The sequence below is a fragment of the Adiantum capillus-veneris genome, chromosome 22 (genome assembly GCF_014529385.1).
Source record: "Adiantum capillus-veneris isolate H3 chromosome 22, ASM1452938v2, whole genome shotgun sequence".
Classification (NCBI taxonomy): domain Eukaryota; kingdom Viridiplantae; phylum Streptophyta; class Polypodiopsida; order Polypodiales; family Pteridaceae; genus Adiantum; species Adiantum capillus-veneris.
The window spans coordinates 127,911,812-127,925,759 of record NC_140952.1 but is presented as its reverse complement, the minus strand read 5'-3'; the positions used below and the strand labels follow the sequence as shown (position 1 = coordinate 127,925,759).

The window sequence follows — 13,948 nt, the reverse complement described above, 5'->3', positions numbered from 1 at the left end:
CCAGTGTCCCCCAAGGGAGAAGGAGCAGTAACCGGGGGAGAGGGCACCGGAGCAGTGGTAGCAACCGAGGCAGGGGGCAGGGGAGTAGTGGTAGAAACACTAGCAGGAGGCAGTAATCATCGCCCCTTTGTATAAATTTCAAATAAAAAATTACAATGTATAAAGCCTTGAGGCAATAGAAAGTTTGTGATTTTGAGACAATGTATGAACATCACAAAATATCTTTGTATTAAACATTTTGAAGTGTACGGCTTGGGTGCACTTATTGCATGCGTAGGGTTGAGGACCTCTTTTATCCGCTTGCTTTGTGACACACTTTAAACTCTTTAACTTGACCCTTGAAAGCCTAAACAAAATCATTGCGTTGCCTCCTCTTCCTCCTCGTCTGCAATAGCACCCAACTCCCGATAGTTATTCTAAATGGTATCCACGACTGATCATTTGTAGTATAACTATAAAAAATGGTGACATAGTCAATTGTAGTGCTAGGTCTTCGAGAGGTAGTCATGGTGTGCACTAGAACAGATAGTAGAGTTAACGAAAATATGAAAAAGGGAAGACAATTTTGAGAGGGAAGTAGAGTTATCAATGTTACATTTGGGCGAGAACATAGATACTAGATGGAGCCTTCAACGCAAGTTCTAAAATACTTCGGTGCAAAGTTAGTACGGTTTATGGCATTTACGCTTTGAAAGTGTGATATTGTATAATTTGTATAACAAAATTTTTGTTTTCCCTTATTTTCTCAACGAGTTTCACTCTAAAATGCCGATTTTCAATGTAATGTTAACTTCTTCCTCATTGGTCGAATGCCACTCTCTCTCTAGAACTAAAAGGCCCAAAAGTGAGTCCAAATTTCTTCTAATGTCAATTGATGTGCATGTTTGGGCTCTACTAGTTCAAATAAAAGAGGCTTCTTTTATGATTACTGGGCAAGAAAAATTTTATTGACTCTATTTGGTTAAGTAATTTTATTAGTTATGTATATAAGGCTTAGAGAATAAGGGCTCACAAGTGTCATGTAGTAGGTATCTTATATTGGAGGAAGACTTAAAACAATGGGGGATGGAGGATTAAGGAAAAATTTATTAAAAGATTCCAAATATCTAATGCTTGTGCTAATCTTGATGTGTCTAGACTTTCTCCTCTAATAGGTTTTCATGCATTAAAGCTAAAATTCCCAAGAGGTACCTACTTATCTCTCTTGAAAATAAGGATGTCTTCAAAAAGAGACTTTAATAAGAAGCATAAAAAAACGAGTTATCTTTTAGGCTCAAAGGGAGATGGAGGTTAATCTAGACATTGAGCATCTACGGACTTACAAATTTAGAACCTGCTATGCCTTCAGTTTAAACATTAGACATTGGCTCCTCCTAGGACTAATAATGTATGAAGATGTGTGGATATCCAATGAAGCACACAACTTTGGGGGATAAGATATGGACTTTGCAAGACCATAATGAGGACATTGTACACCGGTTCTTTTCATGTGAAGCTCATAAGGCAACTTTGGATATCTTTCTACATAGGGATTTTCTTCCTTTACTTTTGGAGGCCTTCACCTAAAGGAAAAATTTGCTAGGGGGATACAAAGGGTTGGATCTTCTCTATTGGGATATCACAAGGAATGCCTATTTATTGTCAGTATGGAAATATGAGAATGCTAAAGTATCTTTTTATCTCTTCAACAAACCTAGTTTTTCTACTACATTCCTTATTGTCACCTACTTTAGTTCAGCTTGAAGTAGCCATGACCAAGGTTGATGACATATATTTAAGGTGCATTCCAAGAGAGAAGAGATGGCACATCTGAAAGAATGAAATTCTATATTTATTCTCCAAGGGGATTGAAAATAATTCAAGGAATGAGAGATTTTGCAACTTCAAAATCGTCAACTTCATAAATAACTTGCTTCTTGAAGGTCTTTTGGGTCTAACCTTTATAGTTCTCAGTTTGTCTATTAGATTCTCCAGGGGTTCACCTCATAGACATGTAAGTTACCACGTGAGTTTAAAAGAATGGGTTTTTTAATTGCCAAAAGTTTTAAAATTTAACACGATTATATTAACAAAGGTTTTTTAAATTGATTTAAGAGAAAAACCCGTAGTTTTTGGAGGAAAAGGGGTCATTTTATTACCTTAAGCATGTAAGTAAAGAGGGTTTTTTAATACCCTTTGAACTCACATCACATGAAAGTTTCTTAAAGGTGCACCCCCTCAGACTAGTCCTTGTTTTCACCTATCTTAGTTTAGCTTGAAGTATTTATGACCAAGGTTGATGATGAATATTTAAGGTGTATTCCAAGAGAGAAGAGATGGCTAGTTTGGAAGAATGAAATGTGAAGCTTTATTCTCCAAGGAGATTGTAGATGACTGAAGGATGGGAGATTCTTTCGTATCTCTAAGATCAAGAGCTCTATACATACATTTGTTTCTTGAAGGTTTTTAAGGTCTACCCTCAGTCTATAATTTCTATATTTTCTACTAGATTCCTTATTGTCACCTGCCTTATTAGTTGAGCTTGAAGTATTTTTAATAAATGTTAATGACAAATATTTGAGGTGGATTCCAAGAGAGAAGAGTGGCAAGTTTGGAAGGATGAAATGTACATCTTTATTCTCCAAGGAGATTACACATGACACAAGGACTCAGAGATCCTTTTGTAGCTTTAAGGTTGTGACCTCCATAGATACTTGTTTATTATAGGTCTTTCGGGTCTATCCTCAAACTACAATTTTGGCCACTTTGACATGTTGTATCTCGAATAAAATTTTATCATTCTTTGTGGTTACACCTCCTCAAGGTAGAGGGGGGGATGGTCACTCAAAAAATGTAAGTATAGCATGTGTGCTCAAAATAAGGGGTGTTTTATTGAACACAATTTCTAAAATTAATGGAAGTACATTTACAAAAAAGGGTTTTAACAAATCTATAAGTTTCTCAATGAAAAAGGGTTATTTTATTCCCTTTGAATGCACATGATATAGGTGATTTCTTGTAAGTGCCTTGGAGTGCACATCTATCTCTAAAAGAGTGGATCTTGTACACTACATACCCTTTTATGCTACTACTAATCCTTTTCTAAAAAAGGTCATGATTTAGTTTAAAAGTAGGGTTAATGACTTTAGTGCAAGCACTAATGGATGTCATCCTAACATCAAGGTGACATACATTAGTTGCTAACTTGTTTCCTCATAGCTATGGTGTGTTTCACTGAAGTGGAATGTGATTAGGGGCTAGAGCTGAGTCACACTCAGGGTTAGCAATGCTAGCAAAATATATGACTTACGAGTGATTAGGGGCTCAGGGTTAGCAATGCTAGCAAAATATATCACTTACGAGTTTGAGGCATATCTGTGTCATGCTATAGAAAAATCAAAGCCCTGCTGTAACACTGTTAGCAAGGCTAGATTTTGTACGTATTAAGCTAAGGATATGGAGGCACAAAGTTCCCTTGGTTTTGAGGCCTTTAGAAACCAAATGCATTGATGTGGATTTTTGAAGCTTGCCCCTATGAAATATCCTTTGCTTTATGCCATTTGTTCAGATGATTTGGTTTGTCTTGTGAAAGATGCCATTGTATCATGTAAGATGAAAGGGATAGATATCCCTCGGACCAACAAAAAGATTTTCTTAGAGCAGTTTGCAGATGACACCATTGCTTTCATACACACTGATGAAAAAACTATGGAAATTGTATGGGCATCCCTTAACACTTTCTATGAAGCCAGTGATTCAATGATCAATCACTCCAAAACAGGGTTCAAAGCTTCTTCTGGTACAATACCCCCAATTGTCACAAAAATATGATGTACTCAAATTGAGGATGGACAGATCTTCAGACTATTATGGAATCTTGTGGGATTTAGAGTCACCTTCAACCAAATTGAAAATGGACATATCTTCAGACTATAAAGGATTCCTGTGGGATTTAGAGTCACCTTCAACCAGAGATGGGAATGGGCATTAAATAGGAATACACAAAAGAAAATTAAATGGCAAAGCTAGCAATCTTGTTTGTAGCAGAACTTTTGTTCTAAATCATTGTATTATGCCATTACTTTTTATTTGATGTCTTGTTGGATACTAGTAGCGTATGAATTGCAAAAAGGGATTGGCTATGTTCAAATCTTTTGTGTGGGGTGGATATTGTAGAGTATCCAAAAACCCCAAAGTAGCTTGGGAGACTTAATGCCTTCCTAAATTAAGGGAGGATTTGGACTTTTGAATATGTGCAAGATTTCCACAAAGTTGGTAGAATAATGGGTTCTGAGGAGTTTGGATTAAGAGGACATTTGGGCTCTAATTTTGGAAAGAGTACACCTTAGTAAATTCAAGCTCAAAGAGTACAAAGCCTGGACAAATATGCTGTTGAGAGACATAATTTTGGCTCCAGCTAAATTCACCCCTAATGGATCTAAACTCATGTGTAGGTTTTGGGAGTCTTGGGAAGACATAAGGAGATAGTGGAAGCCTAATCAAAAGTTTAAGGCTAACCTTTTTTGTTTCCTTCAAGATTCACCTTATTATGGATGTTTTGCAGACCTATGCAAGCTACCTTTATCCAAGAAATCCCACAATTGTCACAAGACTCGTATACATACATGGGGATGATCTCTTTTAAGGACACAATATCAAGGATGAGATCACCATCCAAGTCCAGTATAATTTGAGCCAAAGAGATGTTGCTTAGTGTTTTGAAAAAATCCATGTTGTTTTGAAAAACTCCATGTTGTTTTGCAGAGCTTATAAAGATTGTCAGACAAATATATCAGCAGAATAGGCCTAAAGATGGAGTAGAAGGAGGACCGAAGAAAAAGCTCAACAACAAATCAAAATAGCAATGGAGCTACAAGAAATGGACTTATCAATTACATGCATTTGGGCCTATCCCATAGCAAACAAACACAATACCCTCCTCTGGTTAATAATGCATTAGGGTGTTTGGTGTGGCGTCAAAGCTCTAAGAATTGGAGTCATTGATGGAAAGTGCTATAGGTGTAGAATGTACATTGAGGATACCCTCATCTCTTTTTTAGCTGTCAGGATAGCAAGAAAATCCTAGCCAGAGTAAAAATGTGTGGAACACTATGCTGGGTCAAACCTACTGACGCTAAAGATATTCTATTGGGAAACTGTAGACACTGAGACATCCCCCTTTGGAACATTTGGAGAGGGATCATTCTATGGTTTATCTGGTCAAATAGAAATAATGTTGTCTACCCTTCCCCACCTCCCCACCTCAACACCCATATGCTCTCCACCTTGAGCCGAGGAAAGCATCTGATATGCTATGTTTAGACTCCCTAACCTCTGTAGAGCAGATCTTTAAAAGTCTTTAAGATGGCAACACTGGCAAGCTAAGATTCCCAAGTTTTATTCTTAGATTAGGCTCAGGATGAAAGACATGTTGTATATGATGTAAGCCTTGAATTTTGGGGCTACTCTCCCTTACCTGAGGGCTCATTGTATTTTTCTTTACCTCAGTAATTGAAATCTTCTACTCTCACTAAAAAATAATTATCCCCCCTTTTCTTTTCGTGTACATGCGACCTCAATGCAAATTTTCTTATCACTACCATCACTACCCCCCACTGTTACGTGGGTCGACTCAGCCCTTAGCTTGTGGGTAACAAGGGCTTGAGCTAAAACCTCTCTTCACGGATTTATTTTCTCTTTGCTTGGCAAAAACTCCCCCACCTCTTCTCTCCTGCAAGGCCAGCAAGGCAATTCTATCGAAAGTGGAGAAGTGTGGACTTCTATGCAACCTGAAGCCTATTGAGACCAACAATCTACTACTAGGAAATTGCAAAGGTTTTGGTGTTCCTCTATGGAATATATGGAGAGGAATAATAGTATGGTTCATTTGGTTCTCCAGGAATGCTAACATCCCCTCGAGTCAACCTCTTGTTCTTGTAATGGAGCTAAGGGTGTCCTCAAAAGCACTCTGTCTTCTGCCATTCACCTCTGTAAAAAGGCCTCACTTCTTTTATGTGAGTCTGAGTCTATCACCACCCTCCAAAACTGTGTAAGATGGCAAAAATGGAGATTTGTCATGCCTAGGTTCTACCAAGCCTCTAGATTCACTATGATGGAAGCCATGGCTTGATGTGATGATTTGGGCTAACCCACCCCTTACCTGTGGGTTCTTTGTAACTCTCTTTTTTCTGCATTTGTTAAGCAATTTTCGACTTTCATAAAAAAAAAAGCACTCTGTCGAGAAATCAAATTCCCAGCAGATTCTACCGTGTCCAAATGGTCTCAATGGAGGAAAAAGATTTTCTTGTACGACTCAAAATGAGAGATATGTTGTATATGTCATAACTTCTTTTGTTGGGGTGACCCTCCCCCTACCTGTGTGTGACCTTTATTCTTACTTTCTTTAATTCAAAGTTTTACCTTCTTATAAAAAAAAAAAAATAGTACAAAACTCGAGAACAGACAAAAATGGACACTTATGAACGGCGAGAGGTGAGCACTGAGCGCTACGCAAGCAGGTGCCAGGAGCAGCTTGGAAGAAGAAAAGAAAGGAAGGAAGGAGGACCTACTACGCTGATGCGAGCCCTCAGCTAATCATAAAGGAAGCTATTTTTGGCCAAATTGGATACGCATTGCGCAAGCTCAACGTAGTAGGCTTCAGTATTAAGGAATGAATGTTTTTCCTTGTGGATTTCGTCATAAAATCCAAAAATATAAATTATGAGTAGATTTTTTTTTCTCGATTTGCGATTTTCCGAGAACTTCTTTTGGTTTTTGACGAGTTTATTTCTGGGAAAAAATTTTAGGCTACAACAGGGAAGAAGAAACGTGGGCGTGGCTCTCTCTCTCTCTCTCTCTCTCACACACACACACACACACACATGCACCCACGCAATGGCACGCATTGCCTAGGCGTGGCCCGGGGGTCTCTCGTCAATACGCTCTGGTTCTCTCTCATTTGCAGTCTCTCACATACATGATACACAGCTACGCACTGCGCAAACTAGCGTTGGCCTGGGCGCCTCGTTCTCTCTCTTCTCTGTCTCTCACTCTCAGAGTCAGCTTTCCCTTTCCCACATAGGCACAATGGATGACGCACCAAGCAGACATACAGTGACATCTTGACACATGCATCTCTCTCTCTCTCTCTCTCTCTCTCTCTCTCTCTCTCTCACACACACACACACGCACACACACACAGATTGTAACTTCGGAGTTTGCACCTTCTTTTAAATTAATGAAACTCCAGGGTCCTTTTAGTACTAATAAACAGCCCACCCTCCAGCCTTCCACATTCCGCTCGGGCCTCGGGTAGTCTTCTCTCTCTCTCTCTCTCTCTCTCTCTCTCTCTCTCTCTCTCTCTCCCTCCCCACACACACACATCACTTCCATTATGCATATATAAACCATGCACAACCCCGTTCTTTCCCTCAACCCTCTATTGCACGCACAGATTGTAATAGCCTCTGCACCAGTGCATGAGTCTCTCTAGCTTCTATATGTGTCTTTTCAGCAAAGCTAGTAGTGCTCTATAAGTTTCTTGCATGCTATCTCCATACCAGCCTCTTGTGCGTTTTTCACTGCTATTGTAATACATTGGCCTTCCAAATAGCCTTCTTTCCGCCTCCTTTTCCAGATCACCCTTTGTGCAATTTCGGCCAGTCTGTGCCTAGCACCCCGCGTGTAGTGTGTGGATGCAAAGAAGACTCAGAAGGTTTACCCGCAGAGGAAGAGAGAGGAAGAGCAGCTGCCATTGGAGAGTGATCTACAGAAGGCTGCAAGAAGCGAAAAAAAAGAGAGTGACAATGCAGTGCGCTTACTACGCAGGCGGCAGTCGACGGGAGGCGTTGGACAGGATTGAAAGGCTGGCCAGAGAAAATGCAGTGGTGGTGTTTAGTGTCAGTAGCTGCTGCATGTGCCACGTGGTGAAAAGCCTCTTCTGCAGCTTGGGGGTGAGTCCTACAGTGTACGAGCTTGATGAGCTCGAGGAGCTAGGGCTCAAGGAAGCCTTGGCAGGGCTGGTGGGCGAGCCTGCGGTGCCGGCTGTGTTCATTGGCGGCAAGCTCGTAGGCGGGCTTGACCGAGTGATGGCAACACATATCAGTGGTAATCTCATTCCTCTATTGAAGGAGGCAGGTGCTCTATGGCTCTGATACCATCAATTGGCAGTAGCTTCTCCTCACTAGAGAGAGTGCACTTGGGAGCCAAATGCCAAATGTGCCATGGTTTTTCCTCTTGTAACGTAGGCAGCGAGGGTAGACCCATTAGAATGTCATGCACACATCTGTAGAGCAGGAAGCTTCATGTGAATTCCCGCTAACTAGCTAGAAGCTGCAGTCTAACTAACAGTTTGAGGGCATCAAAGCTACGGGGCCTTTTCGTGTGAAACCCCGCTTATGGTATCTTGTGCTCGTTTTTGGGAGCCTGTCCCACGGTTTTGGGCTTGTACGTGAGACAGCGCGCTTATTTCATGTAGAGAGTTGATATATGTTATATATAAATGTTTGCCGCCCTCCTGTGCGGCGCGGTAAATATTCAATGTTTTTTAACCAATCGGTATGCTATAATATAAAATTAAATGGGAGAAATATTTTCTGTTAGATTTTTGAGAATCTAAGCCTATGTCGTCTCCTTTAACGTCCTCGTACTTGAGGGTCGTTCGTTTTGTGGAACTAACTTTTCTAACGTCCGGGTACTTCATTCTAGTTTGTTCTTCTGTCGTACTTTGTCGTGGAGAACATGGCGCACCACTCACTTTTTATTCTCTCTTTTTTCATCTGTTAGCGCGTGCCCAATCCACTTTCGCTTTATATTCATTCTCACGCCACAATCTTGTACCTACGCTGGCCGGCGCAACGCTCCCTTCTCACTCGTGACTCAACCCCTAATGTAAGATGCAGTTCTCCCCTCACAAGAAGATTTAGATATTTTCTCATATAGGAAAACATAGTCTTTTTCAGTGTTTCACATACAACACATAACATCATGATCTTCTCTTCGAGAGGCACTCCATACCTAGCTAGATACTATTGAGGACAAGGGACCACCGGTCCCCTCATCGAGCCGGCGGTGCCTTGCCCCCACTTGTACCTAGCTAGGTATTCGGTGCCTCCCTCACAGAAGCTCATTAAGTTGAGGTAAGTCACAATGTGGGAATTATTGTGATAATTTATCCCAAACTTCTTGTGCTGTACTCGTCCAAGTTCTAACCAAAGCAACTCTTGGTAGTGTCCCTTATAAAATTCGTTGCATTTTCGATTGCAAATTGCTTCACCCTTTCATACCTCAGTAGTGCATATTCCTAATTTTTATTGAAGTCTTTATCGAAATTTCTAGGTAGAAACTCACATGGTTTTTTTGGTCAAAACGAATGAAAGACCCTTTTAGACCCATATCTATTCTAAATAAATCCCCTTCTTCAGGACTTGCTTACTTGATATACTTACATTTTCATAAGGAAAGTGGAAAAAAATGGGTTTCACTAGAGAATTAGAGGTTAAAATTTTAGTTCATTGCTAATTGAGATAGCTTGGAGCTTACAACAGCATGCTGATGTTAACACCTCTCCCTTCCCTTATTGTATATATATACCTCTGTTCAAATGGATACTAGCAATGCAAGTAATTATCATGGGTTACATGGGGCCCCTTTAATGTCCTTATACAGAGTAGCTTAACAACATATTAAGTTGTAAGTCTAGTAACTAAAGACTTATACTTCTTCCCCAAATATGGCCTTTTGCTTTTCTCATGATGTTGGAATTAGCTAGGGGTTAGTAAAGAAGTGTAAGAGTTACTAGGATATATTAGTGAGGTAGGTTTCTTCAAAGAGGGAATTGTTGGGCGGTCATTCTGGAAATTCTTCAGACCCACTTTCTCTAGCAAGTGCTTTTATTGGTATGTGCCTTGGCAGAAACTATGGCCTCCTTGGGTAGCATGTGTATTCTACCTTGTTTTCATATGCACCCTTGAAGATGCTATGGTAGACAGTCACTTGCTAGACCTCTACAAAAGTTGCAAAACCCGTTGTCCCCCGGAGAACTTTCGGTGGTCATAAGTTCACCATCCAAGCTCTAAGGTCTATGAAGCCCGACATGGCAAGAAACTCTAGCACTTCAATCCTATGAATTCGAACATTGTATGACCCCTCTTTACTCTGGCTTTATCCAGGGAAATTCCACAATACGTTGTCAAACTTCTCTTGCCATAACTGGCTCACCAGGGCTTCGACGTAAGAGCCATTTGGCCAAGCTTGGAAAGCGCTTCAAAGAGCTCAACATCCACCTACAAGCCTCCACTTTAACTTGTAAAGCCACATGAAGCATACATGTCTTGGACCCCCTTGTTTACATTGGGTTTTCACACATACTTTGACACTCGAGCACACCTTTGAAAACATCCATAGCCTTCTTCTCCATTGTATCTAGCATCCGCACATTTGAATGCACATGAAAATCATTTCCCAACCCCCTTGTTGAGCATTTATATTCAACCAAAAGCATAGCTATTCAACTTAAACTGCAAAAACTAAGCACATCACATAGAAAATTTGTTATTAAGAAAAAACTTGCGCTCTTACCATATGTACATATTTTATTCATATTCGGCAAGCATGCTTTGATTAGGTTGATTGTCCATCCCCGCGCTTCATAACAAGATTTCTACCTAGATCAAAAGGCCAATCTCCAGTCGCTTTTCTTAAGAAACCATCCCCACCTCCTGAGTCGAAGAAACCATCCCCATCTCCAATCTCCATATCCGGCATGCATGCTTTGATTAGGTTGATTGTCCATCCCCGTGCTTCATAACAAGATTGCCACCTAGATCAAAAGGCCAATCTCCAGTCGCATTTTATAAGAGACCATCCCCACCTCTTGAATCGAAGAAAACACCCATGGGCATCACAATCCATCTGTAACACCCTCCTATGATGCTTTATCCAATCACCAAACCCATGATACCAATAAGGTGTTTGCAAACAACACTTCACTTATCTAGATACCCATATGTATCTAGCCTGCTTTACCCACTCAGTCACTTTCTACCTCACCACTTTGAACACATACATCTAACCCTCCCACCCAACCATAAAGTAGAGAGGTTCTTATGCTAGAAACCTCTCCAAAACATTCCTATAAATGGTGTATGGACCACTATATTCCTGATGTCATCAGCATATCAATCAACCATGAAGTGCATACCTCTTTTAAAGGTGTATTTGAAACCACCACCACAATCTCAAGCCCCTCAACTGACCTTGACTCTATACTCGGGGGGTTCACTATGTGTAAAACTACCATATCACGTGCGTTCAAGACATGTTTGTAAAACCCCTTATCTGTGAATTTTGTTAGGAATATAATGTATCCTTTTCTTTTAAAATCTATAATCTTTTTTCAAATTTGAAAAAATAATGCCCTTCTTTATATATATTTCTGTAAGTTTCAAGAACTTTAAATACCCTTCTGTTGAACTCACGTGATAGGTTACATTTTTATTAGGTGACCTCCCCGGGACTCTATACTTGTCTCAATTACTGTGGCAACCTCCATGGCTACATCTCCAGTGTTGTCTTCAAAAAGTGAATCATACTGTTCACCATGACTTCTGCATGCACCCTTCACTTACTTGCTCTTCAAGATTCTCTTCCTTAGCGGATACGATCGCATCCTCTTCCATATATATCAATAGCCACATCTGGAATTTGATGCGATGCAAGTTCTCACTTAACCTGCATCCTGGTCAAGGATTTATCAACCAATACTTGTGATTCTAGATCAACATCGACCACCAAAATCATCAAATCCCCAATCAACCTCGTCATCAAGGCATACGTGATCAAAAGAACCTGTTTCCACTACATCACAAGGATAGTCCATAGGTAGCTACAACCACTCCATGTGTTCAGTAACTAGCACGTTATATGCACAAGAGGGTTGTTCAAACCCCTTCCACCAAAGCATTGCTTGTGGGAGGAGCCACCGATGGAGAGCCACTTGCCGGCTGCCCATGCAAAGAAGGAGAAATGGCCACCATAGCCAAGGAGTAGGTTCGATTTTGACGTGTAGATATTTTCTCACTTCAAAGTGAACATAGGTAGAAATTTTTTTGTCATATGTAGAGCCATCACACTATGATCTCACTGGAATTAAAATTCAGGAATCTCATGTCCAAATACATTGATATTAAATTATCTTTATTTCGATTGCTGCGTCTATCATACTGTGTGATCATACACGTGCATCAACTGCAGATAGATCAGCTCTCAAAGATCTACCATGGAGTGTGAGAACTTCACGTTCGGACTTCAGATAGATATGACAATTGTCAAGGTTTGCAATTAATCCTCATGCTCCAATGAGAATCAATTGCAAGACTTATCATACTGTGTGAAAGCCGTAAGCTTGCACTTTAGATAAATCGATATAGTGCAACGTGATGATGAGATTTATTTGTATTGTTTTAACTAAGTGATTAAGATTATTGATTATCGTAATGTGTGAAAGCCAAAAGCTTGCACTTTGGATGAATTGATATAGTGCAATGTGAGCATTGTGATTGAAATGTTTTATTTGAAGTGATGAAGTTATTTAGCACTTGAATAATTTGATTGACATGAGTTTAGTGAAGAACGATAAGACTATCCTTGTTTATTGTTAAATGATAATGTAGCACGAGTCTAATTGATAATGTGGACAGATTTGGATCACTATATTGATTGATAGAGCATTGCGTGTGTAGTTTGTTGCTTTGAATTAATTTTGACCTCAAAATTGATAGGTGGATTTGTTGATTCTAGCAGATTAAATTCATCTGTCAGCGTGGTGAAAGGACATGAGTGGAGTTACATTCATGAGCTACATGCCGAAAAGAATACATCTCGATTGAAATGCAAGACCTGCGACCACGAGTTTAGTGGTAATGCGACCAGAATCAAAGAGCATTAGTTTAAAGTCCCTGGTAATGTGTCCGAGTCATGTACGGCTCCACCAAGAGATATTCACGCTAGATTGCCAAAGTATACTCGCATAGCACAACAAATTCTTGCAGCTAAAAAGAAAAGTGCTACTGTCAAACAAGTAAACTCCCCAGTAAACTCCTCTTCATGGACATGCTTCGACGTCAGTAGAAGCAAATCCTAGCTAAACTAAAGTTAGTAAAAAGCATCATCCAATGGCCAAACGCTGTATGAAGCGTTAGATAAGTAATGGTTGCTTGAGTTGCACTTGAAATGGATGCAAGTTTTTGTGGCGTGTGGTATACCATTCCATGCTATGTGCAACACCATATTTCAAGATGCTTTAATGAGCACAACCAAATAAGGGTTTGTGCTTCCGATTATAATAAGATGCGCACAAAGTATCTAGATAAAGTGAAAGACAGTACTGAAGCCATCCTCAAGCGCACGGTGGTAGACTTTGTTTCTACAGATGGTTGCACCATAGCATTGGATGGATGGACCAACTGTTAGAAGAAGCCGCTCATCAATGTGATGCTTATCAACCCTAGAGGGTCTATGTTTGTAGAAGCCATTGACACCTCTTTAACAGAGAAGACCAATGATTATCTAGCAAGGATATATGAGCACGCTGTGATGGAAATGACTCTTGAACTTTGAGAGTAGCGGAATTAGGAAATTAGATAAAGCACTTTTGTGAGATTACTTTGTGAGCATAGCGGGTGAACTTAATTGATGGTAGAAACATAAACATGGTACTTAGTTAACTTGGCATGAACAATACTTTTTGCAAGAGGGAGAGTTTAGAGAACATGACAACAATTGAGGACCGGATTTATGCGGAGCCGGTACTCCCTCCAATAGACATTTGTATTATAGTTTCTCCCATCAAGAGAGCCTTGGTACAATACAATATTTGTGTTCCTTGTGCCCTAGGCGATGCAATGAAGATGGAAAGCTTCATGCATCACGAGCATAACATAAAATTTGTAGAAAACATTAACTATCCCAA

The 13,948-nt window shown here is 40.1% G+C and overlaps 1 protein-coding gene across 1 annotated transcript; it reads left to right on the top strand.

The window, feature by feature from the left end:
* Positions 1-7,304: 7,304 nt before the first annotated feature.
* LOC147430195 (glutaredoxin-C1-like) lies at positions 7,305-8,567 on the top strand. Its single transcript, XM_086495532.1, has one exon. The coding sequence runs from the start codon at positions 7,674-7,676 to the stop codon at positions 8,130-8,132; it is 459 nt and encodes a 152-aa protein (XP_086351658.1). The 5' UTR covers positions 7,305-7,673; the 3' UTR covers positions 8,133-8,567.
* The last annotated feature ends 5,381 nt before the right edge of the window (positions 8,568-13,948 follow it).

Bases quoted from the DNA above. Each gene is read 5' to 3' on its own strand.
- LOC147430195 (XM_086495532.1), top strand. From the start codon at position 7,674: ATGCAAAGAAGACTCAGAAGGTTTACCCGCAGAGGAAGAGAGAGGAAG.